Here is a 19,514-nt window from a genome sequence, read left to right as displayed (position 1 = left end):
TTTCTGTTAATTTTTAAAATGGCGCACATTTTTGTTAGGATCTTTTGAAATAGTCGTCTCCTACATAATAGAAAAAGGCTCTATTAGGTACTTGTATACCTTGTTTTCTACTCTCTGTTGTACCACCCCCAAGCATCCAAAATATTAAATAATTTGGTTTTGGAGAACCAGTTATTCCCATGAACTTCTTAAGTCACGGGTATATTTTTGACTGATTCACCTATTGGGTTTCTCCAGGAATTAATGAAGTTTTGTTTTCTTAGGTTATCTTCTATTCATCTGCGTATCTCTCAGTTTTATAGCTTTTATTGTTTGTAGGCCTTCCAAAGGTAGACCAGTTGTCTGTGTCAAAAGTAGGGTTAGAATGACCTGGTCTTAGATCGTAAGTGGGCAAGTCCTTATTTTTGAGTATTCTTACTTCTTGCTTAACCATATACATTGTGCCAGGCAGTGTTCTTTGGGCTGGACATAGATTTTTTTTTTTTTTTTTTTTGTCTTTTTGCTATTTCTTGGGCCGCTCCCATGGCATATGTAGGTTCCCAGGCTAGGGGTCTAATCAGAGCTGTAGCTGCCTGCTTACGCCACAGCCACAGCAACTCAGGATCCGAGCCGCGTCTGCTACCTATGCCAGAGCTCATGGCAATGCTGGATCCTTAACCCACTGAGCAAGGGCAGGGATCGAACCCGAAACCTCATGGTTCCTAGTCGGATTCGTTAACCACTGTGCCATGACGGGAACTCCTTTTTTTTTTTTTTTTTAAATTTCCTAATCTTTACAACAGCTCTGCACCTTTGGCCTTATCACTGTTTAACACACGAGAAAAGTGAGGCTTGGAATAACTCGGTGAGTGGCCTAAGAACTGTCACATGCTTATTTGGTCCTATCTGGAATTTCTGCTCAGTTCTCCTTGGCTCTAGAACACATACTGTCTATACCAGACATTGCTGCCTATGTGTTTGAATTTCTCTTTAGCTGTGATCTGGGTATATTCAGAAGTCTCAGTTGTTTCTTTGAATTGTTTTTTAACTCCTTTAGCTAGATTAATACTGATCATTTGGTAGGAGATACTCTTTCTCTAGAGTCTTCAGATCAGGGAGAGGAGTGGTCTAGAAAAGCCTTTGAGAGGTGGTTGTGTTAACCCTATGTCCTGAGCATAAAGGACCCATTATTAACAGCATTACCCTCCTTTGAGAATTTTTTTAACCTCAGAGAAGAGAACCTTGTAAGTAGAGGGTATAGCAATAGTTCAGAAGCTTGAAAAGCTACAAGCTCCCAAGTTATACTAGGAAATACTAATGTACTAGTTGGAGACTCTAGTCTCATTCTTTTTTTTTTTTTTTTTTTTTTTTTAATTTTTTTTTTTTTTTTTTGTTGTTGTTGTTGTTATTTCTTGGGCCGCTCCGAGGCATATGGAGGTTCCCAGGCTAGGGGTTGAATCGGAGCTGTAGCCACCGGCCTACACCAGAGCCACAGCAACGCGGGATCCGAGCCGCGTCTGCAACCTACACCACAGCTCACGGCAACGCCGGATCGTTAACCCACTGAGCAAGGGCAGGGACCGAACCCGCAACCTCATGGTTCCTAGTCGGATTCGTTAACCACTGCGCCATGACGGGAACTCCCTTTTTTTTTTTTTTTTTGTCTTGTTAGGGCTATACCCGCAGCATATGGAAGTTCCTGGGCTAGGGGTCCAATCGGAGCTATAGCTGCCAGCCTATACCACAGCCACAGCAACTAGGGATATGAGTGGCATCTGTGACCTACACCACAGCTCATGGCAACTGGGTCTTCTCAGGTGGATCCTTAACCCGCTGAGCAAAGCCAGGGAGCAAACCCGAGTCCTCATGGGTACTAGTCAGGTTCATTACCACTGAGCCATGACGGGAACTCCTTTAGTCTCATTCTTATTGCCCCTCCTCCACCCCCTTTTAAGGTTTGCAAGACAAAGTCTTATTATATCACCAGCAGTCAAATTATTTAATGCCAAAGTTCTATTCTGATCCCCCATGGAATCTGATATAATCTCATCGATGTAAAGAATTGCAGACACTGCAGCATGATCTGATGGAGAACCTGGCTACATCACATCATGCAGTTCAGAATTGAACTCGTCTAAAACAAGGAGATGTGGGTTGGTTTGAAACTTCATTTGAGTGGAATTGAACTTCTTTATGTCAATCTTTGCTCTTCCGCTTTGAGTTAATAAGGATTATTTTTTGTTTTTGTTTTTGGTCTTTTTTTTTTTTTTTTTTTTTTTTTTTTTTTTGCTATTTCTTGGGCCGCTCCTGCGGCATATGGAGGTTCCCAGGCTAGGGGTCGAATTGGAGCTGTAGCCGACGGCCTACGCCAGAGCCACAGCAACGCAGGATCCGAGCCGCGTCTGCAACCTACACCACAGCTCACGGCAACGCCGGACTGTTAACCCACTGAGCAAGGGCAGGGACCGAACCCGCAACCTCATGGTTCCTAGTCGGATTCGTTAACCACTGCGCCACGACGGGAACTCCTAATAAGGATTATTTAGCTCAAGCTCACGTAATTGGCTCTGTTGGGAATGTGCACAATCTGGATAGTTGGAAATCTAAGTGGCCTGGAAATATCCGCCTATATTTATGCCACTTGATAAAAAAAAAAATAATCAAAGCAATAGTCCCTATGCTCTAGACGCTTAAAAAGGAAAATGATACCGGCACTAATTACATGTGGTAGGCCCTGTGTAGAGTGAGTGCTTATCTCCTGTAATCTTTACAAGGAGGCAGATAGCAGGTTTCACCATTTTACATCTGGGGAAACTAAGGCTCAGAAAAATTGTAACCCAGCCACAGTCTCATTACTAGTAAGTGGCAGAACTGGATTCAGAGTCAGATCAGCTTGTCCACAGCCCGAGTCCCTCACCAGAACACCTTTGACTCACAGATAGGAGGAGGGTAGATGGAGACTGTTCTTAAACTGGTTTCGGACCTGCTGGTTTGAGAATGGGAAACGGAGGTCATGTATATACTGTGAGTATTGTAGGAACTTCTGTCCCACACTGTTGTCTTCTCTGTGGCTTCAGTTCCCTTTTATTCTGTGTTAAGGATGAGTACTCTTCATGCTACGCCTGGGTGTGGCCCACAGACTCCTCAGCTCACATAGGCTCTAAGAACACAGCCAACTCTCGTGGGGCCCAGGACAAGAGGGCAAACGGAGATCTGCGTAGAGCAAGCTAACAGGCTGTGAGATATGTTCTCTTCTCCTATGCTGATAAATAGACCTTTCTAGTGGCCTGGAAGGGTGAACTCTTGAACTCTTCATAGTTCCTCCAGGAACACTGCGGCCCTGAGAAAGTCACCTCAGGCCAGCAAACTTCCCTGCTTCTCTTCCTACTCCTGGCCTGCTCTGCATCAAGAGTCTGGTACATACTCCAGTGTGTATGCCCAAGTTCTCTTCTTACCCCATGAATAGCCACCCAATGACAATCCTTCAGGTCAAAATTGCTTATACTATGGTACAATCTGCCCTCAGGAGGATGGATCCAGGAAAGAGGCCTACTCAGACCTTGGAAGTGGGTGTGAGGCTTCTGGGCCAGGGATTTCTGGGGTTTTGGGTACTGGGAGCCTGAAGAGTCATGGACTCTGGGGGTCCATGAATCTTTGGCTGTGCAGATGGCCTATCCTGAGGGGCAGGGTGCAGTAGGAAGAGGGCCAGAATTGGTCTTCTAAAGAAGAGTCTCTCCTTGTCAGGGTCCAAGGGCAGTGCTGGCGTTCTCAGCATTGGTGCCTTATTGGAGAAGGTTTGTAGGCAGACAGAAGATCTGTGCAACTGCTGCAAATTCACTGGCCTACTTTCCACTCCTGAAATCAGTGGCCTTAACCTTTTCTACAGCCTCTTCCCCTTTCATATGAATGCGATGCTGCCATCAGTAACTTTCATAATACACAATGATTCTCATGAGGAACTGTGTCAAAATCAGCGGCCAGAGCAGGGAGAGGAGGTGTCTGTGGCTTCTAAAAAGGGTCCAGGCAGGTGCTGATAAGCCATCCTAGGGGACACTACCCCATCCCCTCAGAGTGGTCTTAAGAGCCTTCACCCACCTGCAGAGAAATGCTGGGGAAATCACCTCTGCGATAGCATCTCTTTAAATTTTAAATCCAGGAATTATGCGCTGAGGACCTCTTCAAAAGAAATTACTTTCCAGCTAGATTTCATGCTCCCACTTTAATTTTGTCACAGTGGTGTATGGCGGCTCAAGGGCCTGTCAGCCATGGAGGTGCCAGTTGGGTATGGCCGCCGCCGCCGCAGAAGCAGTCCAGCATGCCAGAAGCCCCAAACCTCAAGTTCAAACAGGGAACAGGTATGAGTCTAATTTTAGGTACTAATAAGGTTTTCTCCTTCTTGACGCAAATACCAGTGGATACCAGCTACCTAGGAGGAGAGGTTCTGGGAAAACCCAGTATGTAAGGAATGGTATGTTATTTTCTTGGCTTCCTTTCAATAGCTGTTAAACCACAGATTTCACTCCCGATTAAAGCTGTAATTTTCTTTTTGGCTACGCCCAAAGCATGCGGAAGTTCCGGGCCAGGGATCAAACCTGCACCACAGAAGTGACCTGAGCCACAGCAGTGACAATATTGGATCCTTAACTGCTAGGCCACCAAGGAACTCCCTTTAATTTTTTTTTTTTTTTTTTTTTTGCTTTTTAGGGCCGCACCCGCAGCATATAGTGGTTCCCAGGCTAGGGGTCAAATCGGACCTATAGTTGCCAGTCTACACCACAGCCACAGCAACACAGGATCTGAGCCGTGTCTGCGACCCATACCACAGTTCACGGCAACGCCAGATCCTTAACCCACTGAGCGAGGCCAGGGATTGAACCTGCGTCCTCATGGTTCCTAGTTGCATTCATTTCCCCTGTGCCATGATGGGAACTCCTTTTATTTTTATTTTATTATTTTTTAAATTAAAAAAAATTTTTTTTAAGAAATTAATTTTTTGACACTTTTTTTTCCCCCTTTTGGCTGCACCCATGGCATTCAGAAATTCCCGAGCCAGGGATAAAACCTGAGCCACAGCAGTGACCCAAGCCACTGCAGTGACAACACTGGATCCTTAACCCATGGAGCCACAAGAGAGCTCCGAATTTTGACACATTAAAAAAATTTATTTTTTTTCTTTTTATACCACACCTGCAGTATATTGGAAGTTCCCAGGCCAAGGGTCGAGTCTGAGCTGCAGCTGCAGCCTACACAACAGTTAGAGCAACACTGGATCCAAGCCACATCTGTGACCTATGCCATAGCTTGTGGCAATGCTGGATGCTTAACACACTGAGTGAGACCAGGGATTAAACCTGTATCCTCACAGTAAGTTTTTAACCTACTGAGTCACAATGGGAGCTCCACATTTAAATTTTTTTTTTTTTTTTGTCTTTTTTTGCTATTTCTTGGGCCGCTCCCGCAGCATATGGATGTTCCCAGGCTAGGGGTCGAATCGGAGCTGTAGCCACTAGCCTACACCAGAGCCACAGCAACTCGGGATCCGAGCCACGTCTGCGACCTACACCGCAGCTCATGGCAACGCCAGATCCTTAATCCACTGAGCAAGGGCAGGGACCAAACCCGCAACCTCATGGTTCCTAGTTGGATTCGTGAACCATTGCGCCACGACGGGAACTCCCACATTTAAAAATTTTTGATGAAAATTTTTTTTCTGGCTTTCTTGAGGTCTGATAAATAAAAATCCCACAGGGCTATTATTAAAGGACACAGAATTGGGTACAAACAGTCTGTAAATTATGTGGGAATTTAGTTCTGGAATATGTCATATAATACAAATTATGTGTATGCTAGAAATGTGTTTATAAACCTAACATAATTATACTTATGAAATACATGTCCTATGCAGGAAAAAGGGTAACGAATCTACCAAGAATTTCTGTGGTAAACTGTTAACCCAGTGAACATAATTGTAAATGACATAATATGATTTATAGTTTATTGAAGAAAGAAAGAACATTCCCTGCCTCACCTCTGCTATTTGCAGGTGGACCTCAGTAGGTATGGCGTTGCTGCTAGGTGTCCTCTTTAATATCAGAAGCTATAGCTGTTCTCAAGTCTTCCTCTGGTACAGAGGCAACAGAAGACTCTAAAGGGCCTTTTTAGATGAGCACACAGACAGGAGTAGCCCACTGTAACACTGGGCAGAGTGAAAGAAAGAGAATGGCTGTGAACCATTAATGCCTTGACCTTTCTGGTAGACCCGATGTTCTCTGAGAATTACAGCGCCATGAAAATAGGCGTATTTTGTATTTGCTACTTTTCATTGTGTAATCCTGGGAGTGATGATTGAGGACTTAGCAAACAGGTTTGTTGAGTGTAGGGCCCTAGGGTGGGATCCCAAATCATCTCCTTTCGACTCTCGGGCCTCCTAAAAGATGACCCGTGGGAGGAAGACAGGAGGAACAGATGCTGTCTACGTTCTGGGGCGTGCCCAGCAGGATGCCATTTCTCTGTGCTCCCCACAGCCCCTCTCTTCTCACCTCAGCCACAGTACAGAGTGCTTTAAGTACTTAGGGTTTAGAGTATTTGGTGTAACCTGAAGAACTGCTTGGATGTGGAACCCTGGAGAAAAATGATTTCATTACTATGTTATCCTAGTGGCTAAAGTCAATAATATAAATAGCCTTAAGATTAAATTACTAGCATAAGCAATGAGATCCTGTTATATAACACAGGGAACTCTATCTAGACACTTGTGATGGAACATGATGGAGGATAATGTGAGAAAAAGACTGTATATATATATGTGTGTGTGTGTGTGTGTGTGTGTGTGTGTATATGACTGGGACACTTTGCTGTGCAGCAGAAATTGACAGAACATTGTAAATCAACTATAATAAACACTTAAAAAATTAAATTATTAAGATTGAATTAAAATGTAAAAAGCTCCCCAAATTCTAGTAACTTTATATCATATTTATACAAAAGAAATTGGTTCATTTTAGAAAATATAAACAAGAAAAAAAATGAAAATCTCACCACCGAGTATTTAATATTTACTCAGTATTTGTTTACCATAATGTGACAATACTGTGTATATTATTTTCATAACTTCTTTTTATTTAATACTATGTCTACTGCATAAACATAGAAGGTCTATGTTTTTACTAGCCTGAGTATTTCATTAAATCATAATTTCTTTATCCAGTCTCATGCTATGGGATAAGTCAGTTATTTCTAGTTTTTAAATATTAGAGGTGATGAAGTGGTGAGTGTGTCTGTGAGTCATTCTGATGCCAGACTTGATGAAGGCATTGTGCTGCTCAGTGCTCAGACTAGATTAGACCAGACAATGCTTACAACAAATTTGTCTACCAAGGGCTGGACAGTACAGTTTCAGGCTTTGTGGGCCATTCGGTCTCTTTTGCTGCTATTCACCTTTTCCATCTTAGTGTGAGAGCAGCCGTAGGTGATATGTAAACAGACAAGTGGAACTCAGTTCCAATAAAACTTTATTTACAAAAACAGCCCAAAGTGTGTGTGTGCGCATGCAAATTTGGCCCATGGGCTGGAGTTTGCCAAACCCCGTTCTACAGGCAGCATCGATCCTCTGGCCAATTACCTCTTGGAGGTTTAATGAAGAGCTGGAATTTGTTTCTTATCTTGATGCTGATATATATAGTAGAATAGAATCATTTTATTAATTTATGAGCTCAAGTTTCAGTTATGGACAATTCATAGTTCAAAGGAAGAACCTCATATTTTGAGAGTCTAAGACTATAAATGACAAAATGTTGTAACCTTTTCGAATGAGTTTTCAGTATGTTTGCTTTTATGCTCAGACAAAGGGAACTTGACCGTTCAGACCTTGGTCTCAGATGTGCTCTGTCTGGAGGGGAGATGAGACAGCGACCCTTGACTAAAGCTTTGCACTTCACAGTAGAGAATAGAGGGGTGTTGGCCTAGGGCTTACTAATGCACCATTCATCATGCACCACACAGTTTTGAATTAAGTGCACATGTATTTAGGTATTTTCAAATTGTGTGTGTCTCTCTCTCATGTGTGAGATCAACATGGTTTGCAAAATGTGGGTTTGCAGGGTAGAGTCATGTCCCATTTAAAGGGACTCTTGTTATGAGCTCAGGTGTTATAGATGAAAAGCAGCTCTAAATCCCGTTTGCACATTGATACCCTCTATGGCTTAGGTAAGTCTCTTAGCGTGGGGTTTCTTAATCAGTAATCTGTTAACTGGCAGCAATCCATGGAAAAATGCACTTAATTTATTGTGAGTCACAGCTTTTGAGGATGAAAGGCTAAATCCTGGGAGAACACTGGTGGCCTCGTAGAAAGATTAAGGAATATTACAATTTCACAACATAATGAACCTGGAATTCTCAGGTATCAAAACAAGAAAACTAAATACCAGTTTATTAATTCATTACTGGACTTCAGGCCAGAGGGGTTGGAAAGGTTATGGAAAAATAATTTCAAAGTAGTTACTTGGTTTAGTGAAAGGATGATTAAATTTCTTCCTTTAACAGTGGTTCTGATGGGGGAGGGGGAGGGGGGGTTCCATTCTTGTCCCCTGAGACATATTTGGCAATTCCCAGTGATATTTTGGTTGTCACAGCTGGGGTTGGGTGTGTGCCATTGCCATCTAGTAAGTGGAGGCCAGGGTTGCTGATAAACCTCCTACAATGCACAAGACAGGCCCATAACAAAGGATCGTCCGCCCCAGTGTCAGCAGTGCAGAGCTTGAGAAACACTGGTCTAAGACAGTGATGTGAAAAGTGAACTCTGTTAATCTTTTTTTTTTCTTCTTTTTTTTTTTTTTTGAGAGATTGTGCAAAACTACTGTATTTACAAGAATGGCATACAAGTGAATTCAACAGTTGATGCACAGGCACACTTCATTCACATCTTCAACAACAAAAGGTCTTCTAACGCTACAGAACTGAGTCAGAATGCTCACTTCGACAGCAGCTGTTAAGTATGAAAATCACCCAAGTTACACCAAAATGGGCAAATATGGCCCAAGTAAAACTCTATTGTTAAAGCTGAAACAGATTTAAGGCCATTCAAGTTCAAGCACAGGGTACAAATCTTTTGGAGCCCCATCTATTTGTGTTTGAAATAGGTCACCTTCTTCTAACTTGTGGTCTTAAACGTGTTTTACAAAATTCAAAAGGAAACCACAGAAGAAATCAATACAATAGAGGTTACATTAAATAAGAGTAACATATAAAGCTATATACTTCAGATGAATTAAAGGAAGCCAAAACATTAAAACTATAAAACTTGCTTGTTACTTGTTGGAACAGCCTTACACTAGAAGTTACATAATATATGCAATTATTTTCAAGTAGATTACTTTATGTTGCTCTTAACCTGTTCTTCTCATCAGTGTACCATTAAACTAATCAAAACTCTACACGTGTATATTCCTTTCAGTAGTTGCACACACTACTGCTACCTGCAAAGCCATCACTCTTAAATGATTTAGTGAATGAGGGGAAATAAAAAGCTGAGAAGTAACATATTAAGGGAAAATCATGGGATTAGAAGATTCATGCAGTTCAGCTCTTTTAATCAGCCAGCTAGCTTGCTAGCAACAAGAGATGGATGGTTTCCCTTGAGGAAGGGCCTCTGGAGTGGGAATGTGGTCACCAGTGACCTCTGTCTTATCCGGGGCTGTGGGAGGAAGTTGCTTGTTCTTCATTTTTGCTTTAGCCGTGCTATAATCCCAAAAATCAAAATATTTTTGCCTGTTCCTGTCATGGCGCAGGGGAAGTGAATACAGCTAGTATCTATGAGAATGCGAGTTTGTTCCCTGGCCTTGAGGATCCAGCATTGCCATGAGCTGTGGTGTAGGTCACAGACACGGCTCGGATCCCAGGCTAGGGGTCAAATTGGAGCTGTAGCCACCGGCCTACACCACAGCTCACAGCAACGCCAGATCCTTAACCCAAGGAGCAAGGCCAGGGGTCGTACCTGCATCCTCATGGATGCTAGTCAGATTCCTTAACTGCTGAGTGATGACAGGAACTCCCCTGTAATGGTGTTTTAAATAAACCTCTGCCTGCTTATTTCTCAGCTGCTTTATCAAGAGTGAATGGAAAGCATATCCATACAAGGGAATATTATTCAGCCATATAAAGGAAAAAAGTACTGATTCAAAGTACAACCTGGGTGAACTTAGCATAAATGAAAATTTTATGCTAAGTAAAAGAAACCAGACACAAAAGGCCACACATTCTGATTCTTTTTTCTATGAATAGGCAGATCCAGAAGGTAGATTCGTGGTTGCCAGGGGTGAGGGGGAGGGAGAAGAGAGATTGGCTCTAATGAGCATAAGGGTTTTTGGGGTGATGAAAATGTTTAGGAATTAGATAGTTGTAATGGTTGCCTAACTTGTGTGTATTAAAAACCACTGAGTCGTACAGTTTAAAATGGCAAATTTTATGATATGTAAATTATATCTAAATGTTTACAAATGCAAAAAAAATAAAATAAATGGAAGAAACACTCCTTGTCCTTAACTTGCCCCAGCTGCAGTCTCTTTCACTGCTGTCACATGGCCAGCTCTTCAGGAATACATAAGCCCCTAGTTCGCCCTGGTTTTGTCTCAGGTTTTGACCTCATGGTTCTCTCTAGAGTCCTTGTCTTCTGGTGGCTCCCAGAAGCACAAGGGTAATACCCAGTCCTGCCCTGGCTCCATCTTGCCCCCTGGCCGGTTCAGGAACAGAGGCTCTGGGTGTTAGAGGTTTACATTTTTGATTAGGCCTTTTGTTTTTAAATTTTCCCAGAAGCTGCTTGACTTTCTTTTTTTTTTGTCTTTTCTAGAGCCGCACCTGCAGCATATGGAGGTTCCCAAGCTAGGGGTCTAATCGGAGCTGTAGCTGCCAGCCTACACCACAGCCCCACGGCAACACAGGATCCTTAACTCACTGAGCAAGGCCAGGATCGAACCTGCAACCTCATGGTTCCTAGTTGGATTTCTTAACAATTGAGCCACGATGGGAACTCCTCTTTTTGTTTCTTTATTGTTCATTCAATGCTTGATTCTTTAGCCTGGGACTAATTTGAATAATTTAGAACAATGTTTTTCAGGAATTACCTAAACCCTGGATTTTAGCCGAAGGGTGGAGAGGTGAGTGTAAAGTGAGAACTGTCCTTTATCACAGCAGTAGACCCTGAGAAGGAGTGAAGGCAGGCTCTGGAGGAGGAAGCAGAATAGCAAAAAATAATTCAAGTCAGTAATAATTTAATAATTAGCTAAAGACAAGGGAGTAAATAAGACAGTGAGAGCTGGGCTGCGTTTTCCTGTGGAGGTTTAGGAGAATTATAGGGAAACCCACGGCTTCTCTATGTGGACTAGAACTTACTGTTTGTGCCAGCTCAGGCTAATGACTAAGTACATTTATCCACTTGGGTCCCAAAATAACCTTTTGAAGTAGTTGGTGGACTCTTTATTTTACAGATGAGGAAACCAAAACTTGGAGAGATTCAGGTAACCTATGTATTCATGAGGCAGTCACATGAACAGGTGCTTTCAGCTTCAGGACAATTTTAGATTTATACCTTGATTCTCAGTCCCCAAAGAATGGGGGTCTTTGTTCAGGGCTGACAGTTTAATAAGAATTACATTTGGAGTTCAGGGAAGTCTAGTGCCAGAGATGGAGCTTGGAGGTAAAGGTCTGATTCTTCGACTGTGCGGAGCTAGAGACCTTGTGTGTTTTCAAATCGATGGCCATGTGATGGCAGTGAAAAGATGTGTAAGTTTTTAAACTTTGCACCAGACAGATTAGATAAGAGTTTGCTAGTTGAACCAAGATCTACCCCAGAGGAAAATGAAAAGTGTTAATGAATCAACCGTTACCTCTTGTTTTATGTAGGAAGCCGAAAACTGGAATATTAATGCTCAACATGGGAGGCCCCGAAACCGTCGGAGAAGTTCAAGACTTCCTTCGGAGGCTCTTCTTGGACCAAGATCTCATGTCACTTCCTATTCAAAAGTAAGATGCATGTAAATGCTGGTACTGCCTTGTAACCTGTGCAGTGCATTTTGCCTTACATGTATCTCAGTTCTATAGTTTCAAAAAAATGAAGGTTTTAGTTCATATCTGGTAGGGCATTATTCTTTTCTATTAGATATGAGAAGGCCATGATATCAGAGGAATTGTGGGGAAGAGAAAAAGAAGTCAGTGGGGATTCCCATTGGGCCCCTTCCTCCCCACAGCTCTGGAAGCTGCAGCGGATTTGTACTTGGCCCTCGGGGAAGCAATGAGTATTATTCATTCGTGCTGTGATATGGACTCTTGCTGTCCTTCTCTTCCTTTCATTCTTCCCTCCCTCCCTCCTCCTTTCTATTTACTTATTTATGTATCTATGTATTTATTTATTTTTGTCTTTTTTTTGGTCTTTTTTTAGGGCTGCACCTGCAGGATATGGAGGTTCTCAGGTTAGGGGTCCAATCGGAGCTGTTGCTGCTGGCCTACACCACAGCCACAGCAATGCCAGATCCGAGCCTCGTCTGCAACCTACACCACAGCTCACAGCAACACCGGATCTTTAACCCACTGAGCGAGGCCAGGGATCAAACCTGAAACCTCATGGTTCCTAGTCGGATTTGTTTCCACTGCGCCACGACAGGAACTGCTATTTATTTATTTTTGTCTTTTTGGGGGCCACACCCACGGCATATGGAAGTGCCCAATCTAGGGGTCTAATCAGAGCTGTAGCCACCAGCCTACACCACAGCTCACTGCAACTCGAGATCCTTAACCCACTGAGTGAGCCAGGGATGGAACTGCATCCTCATGGATACTAGTTGGGTTCCTTAACCACTGAGCCACGATGGGAACTCCCTCCTTTCTGTTTAAAATAGGTTTTTTTAAATAAAATTTATACAGGTACATGATAAAAAAATGCAAATATTTAAAAAGTGTTTATAGTAAAAAAACAGGTTTCCCTTTCTCTTTGGACTCCTGCCTCCACTCCCTGGAAGTCAGCACTGTTACATCTGGAAATAGTGTATGTATGGGTGAACTTCCATACACTTATATACAGCTCCTCCTTTTTACTTTTCTTTTTCGTCTTTATTTATTTATTTATTTTGTGTCTGTGCCTGTGGCATGTGGGATTTCTCTGGCCAGAGATCAAACCCTAGCCACTGGATCCTTAACTGCTAGACCATCAGGGAACTCTCTAGCCAACCCATTTTTACACAGATGTGAATGTACTTACATTATTTGGGTCTTTGCTTTTTTTTTTTTTTTTTTTTTTTTTTTTAAGCTTAACAATATTTTGGAGATTATGCCATAAAAGGTAATACTCTGGCTCATTCTTTTTTTTTTCAGAATTGTACCAAATTGCATTGTATGGTCATGCCTTAATTTATTGAACTAGTGCCCACCGATGGACATGTAGATTGTTTACAGCATTGCAGTGAATGTTCTTGCACATATCTTTGCTCATGTGGGCAAGTGTATTACAAGATTAATACGCATTTACTTAAAAGGACTGCATGCGTCCTAATGTCTTATATGTCCTACTTCGTATTAGATACAGGATCAAGAGGTGTTAGATAGGAGTTAGCACACAGCCAGGGGCTCTGCATGGGTTTTGGGGGTCCTGAATCTTCAGGGCCTGCTGCTAGAACAACTTGTGGGGCAGAGGTTGCTGCTTCTTAGAGACTGTCTGGTTTTCTCTCTCTAATCTGGACCAAAAGAGCAGGCTGGTGTCAATGACTTTGACCTTCTGTTTTTAAAGCTTGATCTTATATAGGCTCTTCTTAAGATTTTGCTTATCTTCTTTTTTTACTGAGTAGAAAATGTTTCTGAGGTTGCTTAACTGGAATAAAATCTACTTACTGCAATTCCCATCATGGCTCAGCAGTAACGAACCCTACTAATATCCATAAGGACGTGGGTTTGATCCCTGGCCTCAATCAGTTGGTTAAAGGATCCGGTGTTGCTGTGAGCTGTGGTGTAGGCCGGCAGCCAAAGCTCTGACTTGACCCCTAGCCTAGGAACTTCCGTATGCCACGGGTGCAGCCCTAAAAAGCAACAAACAAACAAAAATCCACTTACCTACCTATGTGTTCAATGATTTAGTAAGCTGGGGCCATTCATCGCCAAACGCCGTACCCCCAAAATTCAGGAGCAGTACCGCAGAATTGGAGGCGGGTCCCCCATCAGGATGTGGACTCGAAAGCAAGCGGAGGGCATGGTGAAGCTGCTGGATGAGTTGTCCCCGCACACAGGTATGATGTTTCTCTGCTGACATCCCACTGGGTTTGTCCTTTTGAAGTGGTTATGAAATTCACAACACCACTGGATACCAAATACATTCCTGGGTACCAGCAGCTCTCCATCTGCGGGGGTTCCTCTGTGATGCCCAGCCACTGTGCTCAGTTCCTGTGGTGTTATCCTTTGTCCTAGGCTGCACAGCCTTTTCTGTGATTTCCTTACGTTACAAATTTTAAAAACTTAATTTTTGGCAGATTAGTCTCAAAAGGAAGTTGCCTGTGTGTGTTAAATTGAGCTGGATTATACGGAAAATGTGGCATACCATGGAAAAAGATGTGTATGTCATTGTCCTGGGAGGACGCCTTTGGGTAATGGGTGGAGCCTGGTCTGACTGCTGTTTCTTTCTGTGTGGATGCTGTTTGGCTCAGCACTTAGAGCAGGATTAGCTAGATGTCATCATAGCCATGAGGCTCTAAGCAACTTCCAGCAACTGCTTTCAGCCCTTGGCAATACCATCATCAAGAGGCATTTAAGGGCCTCATCAGGCATGGCACTAAACAGAGCATCGCACACATCTGGTGATGGTTCTCTGAGAACCTCTAACACAAATTATAATGTGCACAATGAAGTATTAACTACATGAAGGAACTCTAAGTGCCATATTTGATTGCATTGAAGACACCATTGATTGTAGGAAGTTCCATGGTTTTTATGTATCATGAAGACGCAAAAGCTCTGCCAGTTAATTTTAAGACAGAGTCTGTTGTGGACCGGCATAAGGTGGTAAAACAAACAAAAAAAATGTGCATCTTAGGACATATGAAACACATTAATTGAGGACAGGTTGGGGTTCAGGATCAGGACAGGAGTGTGACACAGTGGGGACCCTCAAGGAGAGCAGCCCCACAAGGCAGGACCAAAGCGTTTCATTGAGCATCAGCTCTAGTGACTCTGAGGGCCTCCTGTTTGCGTGGCACACGGAACTAAGGGCTCCAGCCCTTGGCAGATCCTCTCACTTGGAAAATTGTTCCATTTGTGCTTTTGAATGTTAGGTTTGCTCCCTGCCTTCACTCATGGCTGCAGGGCATTTCTTATGGTTCAGCCACACAGGACACAATGTATCTTTAAAAATAGTGGGCAAGGGAAACTTGGCTGACCTCCGCTCATACCTGGTGTGTGGGACAGGATAAAAATTCAGGAAATGTGAGCTTTTATTATTCATTGCTGGAATAGGGTTCGTGATCTGATACAAATTAAAAAGCATTAATACACTTCACACCTTCGTCTCAAATGTACAGATCAGGCATTTGAACTATCACATGTGCTAAATGAATGGACTGGAGAATAATGAAATTTTACTGTTTAAAAATCTAATTTTCCCATTTGTACCTTTTTCTTCCCTCTCCATTCTCACAAAGTGTGTTCCACTGGGCAGTGGCTCTGGGAGGAGACGAGGCTGGGCCAGAGAGTCCTGTGTGTGGGGCTCACACTGTCCAGGGGTGGTGCCCACCAGATGTGCTGCTGGTTGATAGCCAGGGAACCCCTTCCTCTCCCCGTGCTGCTGCAGGGGTAGCCAGGAACCTTTGTGAACGCTTGTTAGCTCCTCAGGGTAGACTAAGTTGGAAATAGTGCATTGTTCACTTTTTCTAAAATATGCTTTTGCAGGCCATCTGAAGTTGGACAGTTCAGAAAGCATTATCTCTTCATTCCAGAGTATTTTACTCTCTCTCACTTCCAAGAGTGATCACCGCCCTGCCTTTATCTGTGAGGGCAGCATCTGCACCTCTCTGAGTCTGTAGCATTTGAGGAACTCCCAGATCCCAGGCATTTAGGCTGCAACTTTCAACTACTGGGCAGCTATGAAAACAAGAGAAGCTGGTTGACTGTTTCAATCTGACCATTGTCATGTCTCCAAATAGATGAGAAAGCAAATTCCACTTCAGCCTCAGCTCAGAGCACCAAGAGCTCCTTAAAGATGGACTTGATGATATCATGGTAGTTGGCAGGATTATCACGAACTGTGTGTGTGATCTTTGAACAGTTCAATCAGTCATTTGGAGTTTGTTTACAGGGCCAGGCCCTCTGGTGTGTTTTAACTGTAATTCACCATATTTTATGCAAGAGACTGGAAAATTGGTAGCTTGGAAGGGAAAGACAGCTGAAAATGATTTCATCTGTGTCCCTTCCTTCCTCTTTTTGTGGTCCCCAACTGAAGAGCATCGAACCAGACTGTCCTTGCCATGCGCAGACTTGCTTCTCTCCCTGCCAGCATTCTGCTTCTCTTCTTGGCAACGTGCTCCATTGATTCAGTCCCCAGGGTCAGGTTATCTACAGATATATAAAGCACTCACATGTATACATACAACATATAAACTAATGATACATAGACATATATAGAGATGCACACAATAATTGTATTATCTTTTCCTTCACTTTTTTTTTTTTTTTTTTTTTTTTTTTTTTTTTTTTTTTTTTTTTTTTTTGTCATTTTGCCATTTCTTGGGCCGCTCCCGCGGCATATGGAGGTTCCCAGGCTAGGGGTCCAATCGGAGCTGTAGCCACCGGCCTACGCCAGAGCCACAGCAACGCGGGATCCGAGCCGCGTCTGCAACCTACACCACAGCTCACGGCAACGCCGGATCGTCAACCCACTGAGCAAGGGCAGGGACCGAACCCGCAACCTCATGGTTCGTAGTCGGATTCGTTAACCACTGCGCCACGACGGGAACTCCTCTTTTCCTTCACTTTAACCTTAATGTTTCTTGTGGCAGTTTTATTTCATGTTCTTAATTGCAGCCCCTGCTAATGCCTGGACAAGTAGCATCATCTTGGGTTTATGATTACTAAGTGTTTATAACAGTGTATTTTCAACTTCGTCCCTGAGTATAAATTGGGTATAATTATATGGAAAGATAAGGAAACAAGACTGGGTAACTTTAGGAAACTTTCTGTTTTACGATTTTATTTTATTTGTCCTTTTAGGGCTGCACCTGTGGCTTATGGAGGTTCCAAGGCTAGGGCTCCAATCAGAGCTGTAGCCGCCAGCCTCCGCCACAGCCCCAGCGATGCCAGATTCAAGTCTTGTCTGTGCCCTACACCACAGCTCACAGCAACGCTGGATCCTTAACCCCCTTCGCGAGGCCAGGGATCAAGCCTGCTTCTTCTTGGATACTAGTTTCCAACCACTGAGCCATGACGGGAACTCCCTGTTTTATTATTTTATAAATGCCTAAGAAGTTGTGTGGTTGTGGATGCATTTAAAATAGAGGAGGATAAAGAGGAAGTAAGAGAAGGAACTGGTGAAATGATGGGAGAAGGAACACAAAGACGTGCCCTACCTTGGGCCATTTAGGTGTCAGAACAATGATTTTAAAATCCACTGAGTGCCATCAGTTTAAGTGTTTGTTGTTGTTTTTTCATCTAAGTGAAGAGAATCATTTCAGTCATTTGTTATCAGTGAATTCTTATTGAGTATCCCAGAGCTTTTATATAAACTAGGTGGCCTGGGGTCTGAGGGAACAAGAGGAGGGGTCTTGGGTGCTGGAAGAGGAGGGGGAAGCGTGGAAGGAGCACAGGCTTTAGGATGGGGAGACCCATGTTATAATCTCATCTGGAACATCTGCTAGGTGTGACTTTGGGCAGGTTCATTAACCTTTCAGAGTCTGTTTCCTTATCTGAAAAATGGAATTTAAATGAGAATAAAACCTCCCAATGTCTACTGTGGTACCTGGTACCTAAAATGAGGTTATACTTTATGAATAAATGCTAGTTCTTTCCTCCCTTCTCTGGAGTATCTCTCATCTCAGCCAAGAGCAGAGAGAAAGGCACAGAAGTTTGAGGGTTATTTTCAAAATTAACTAATTTCTTTTTGGCTGTGATGTACAGCAGCTTGATGTGGGATCTCAATTCCCAGAGCAGGGATTGAACCCTGGCTGCAGCAGTGAAAGCACCATGTCCTAACCACAAGACCACCAGGAAACTCGCAAAAGTTTAAGTTTTAAAAACCATGTGCTAAGTAAAGGTGTTTGTATGTGTGTGTGTTGGGGGCAGTGTGCCGGGGGAGGTTGGTCACAGAAAATAGTGATTAAAAATCCGTATACTGGCAGAAGACTGGTTAAGATCCAAGGCACATTCTAAACTTGCCCACATTATCAGCATCCTAGGAAATTAGGTTAACTGTTCTTTGTTCTGGGCACTGCATTATGTTTGGAGTCTATATAAAGATGAATACTCTCTCCTTCTACACATGCTTCCTAATAGCCCCTCACAAATACTATATTGGATTCCGGTATGTCCACCCTTTAACGGAAGAAGCGATTCAAGAGATGGAGAGGGATGGGCTTGAAAGGGCGATTGCTTTCACACAGTATCCACAGTACAGCTGTGTGACCACAGGTAAGGCTTCTCTCCGACGGCAGGGGGTGGTGGGGTGGGTGGGGGTGGATATGGGTCCGGCAAGAATAACCAAGGAACCTCGGTATGGAGGAAAGCATAAATCATTTTTGATTTGAATGGCACATCCAGCCTGTCTTTGAAACAGAAGAGTTCAGTTCAGTCCATTTGAAATCTCATGGTTTACCTGGCCCTTGAGTTATTGGCCAGTCAGCTGAGAATCACAAATGGTGGGTGAAAAGCGGTGCCTTCTAGCGTTAGTGCTTCAGTGCAGCTGTATAATGGATCAGTGATCAACCTTCAGCCACTTTCTACGTTTGTGTAATAAACCTTATTTTTATGGCTACCCTGTTATTCTTACTAACGTACCACAGGTGATTGCTATTTCCATTGGCCAGGCAGAGGTGCACATATGACACTGGAAGTGTTGGTATGAACTCTGGTTCTGCTTCAGTTATGGATTGGTTCCCAGTTAAACCAAAGCCCAGTTTGGGGTTTCCTTTGCACACCTCTCTCAGTAGTCTAGATTTTGGAAAATATTACTAGGTGTTGTTTCCTATATATTTAACTGAAGCTAGTGAATAATCTGTTTTGCCAATCTCTGTACCATTTGGTAAGTCTTCCACTGTCACCCACAAATACATTTGTTTGCAATCTTTTTCAAGGATTGCGGTCAGGACATTTTTATTCACCAATTGCTTTTGGACATTAGTACCTTTTTTTTTTTTTTTTTTTTTTTTTTTTTTTTTTTTTTTTTTAGTCTTTTTGCCATTTCTTGGCCCGTTCCCACGGCATATGGAGGTTCCCAGGCGAGGGGTTGAATCGGAGCTGTAGCCACCGGCCTATGCCAGAGCCACAGCAACGCAGAATCCAAGCCGCGTCTGCAACCTACA

At 43.1% G+C, this 19,514-nt stretch overlaps 1 protein-coding gene across 2 annotated transcripts in view; it reads left to right on the top strand.

The window, feature by feature from the left end:
* The window catches only part of FECH (ferrochelatase), a 36,780-nt gene that overhangs the window by 2,583 nt on the left and 14,683 nt on the right, over nucleotides 1–19,514 (top strand). The window contains 4 exon segments of one of the 2 annotated variants that reach the window (NM_001170523.1): nucleotides 4,214–4,334; nucleotides 11,875–11,994; nucleotides 14,095–14,243; nucleotides 18,490–18,624. In NM_001170523.1, coding sequence (NP_001163994.1) covers nucleotides 4,214–4,334; nucleotides 11,875–11,994; nucleotides 14,095–14,243; nucleotides 18,490–18,624 — 525 coding nt within the window. 2 annotated transcript variants of the gene reach the window in all.

The sequence above is a fragment of the Sus scrofa genome, chromosome 1 (assembly GCF_000003025.6).
Source record: "Sus scrofa isolate TJ Tabasco breed Duroc chromosome 1, Sscrofa11.1, whole genome shotgun sequence".
NCBI classification, from domain to species: domain Eukaryota; kingdom Metazoa; phylum Chordata; class Mammalia; order Artiodactyla; family Suidae; genus Sus; species Sus scrofa.
Note: the sequence above shows the minus strand (reverse complement) of the source record. Positions and strands in the feature narration are given on the sequence as shown.